General features: G+C 40.6%; 1 protein-coding gene across 1 annotated transcript in view; it reads left to right on the top strand.

Annotated features, from left to right (window-relative positions):
* The window catches only part of LOC110573349 (olfactory receptor 6K3-like), a gene marked incomplete at its 3' end in the record, with an annotated part of 2,657 nt that extends 2,236 nt beyond the window's left edge, over positions 1 to 421 (top strand). Inside the window, exon 2 of the mRNA XM_044916271.1 lies at positions 396 to 421. Coding sequence (XP_044772206.1) covers positions 396 to 421 — 26 coding nt within the window. The remainder of the gene's footprint in view (positions 1 to 395) is intronic.

The raw sequence follows: 421 nt of genomic DNA, 5'->3' as shown, positions 1-421 counted from the left end.
TAATCTCAGGAAACAAACTGAGATTAAGAATTCCTCATATCAGTGAGATCATATGATACATGTCTTTCTCTGTTTGACTTATTTCACTCAACATAATACCCTCCAGTTCCATCCACGTCGTTGCAAATGGCAAGATCTCATTCCTTTTGATGGCTGCATAATATTCCATTGTATATATACCACATCTTCTTTATCCATTCATCTGTTGATGGACATCTTGGCTCTTTCCACAGTTTGGCTATTGTGGACATTGCTGCTATAAACATCGGGGTACACGTACCCCTTCGGATCCCTACTTTTGTATCTTTGGGGTAAATACCCAGTAGTGCAATTGCTGGATCATATGGTAGCTCTATTTTCAACTTTTTGAGGAACCTCCATACAGTTTTCCAGAGTGGCTGCACCAGCTTGCATTCCCACC

The sequence above is a fragment of the Neomonachus schauinslandi genome, chromosome 6 (assembly GCF_002201575.2).
Source record: "Neomonachus schauinslandi chromosome 6, ASM220157v2, whole genome shotgun sequence".
NCBI lineage: Eukaryota > Metazoa > Chordata > Mammalia > Carnivora > Phocidae > Neomonachus > Neomonachus schauinslandi.
Note: the sequence above shows the minus strand (reverse complement) of the source record. Positions and strands in the feature narration are given on the sequence as shown.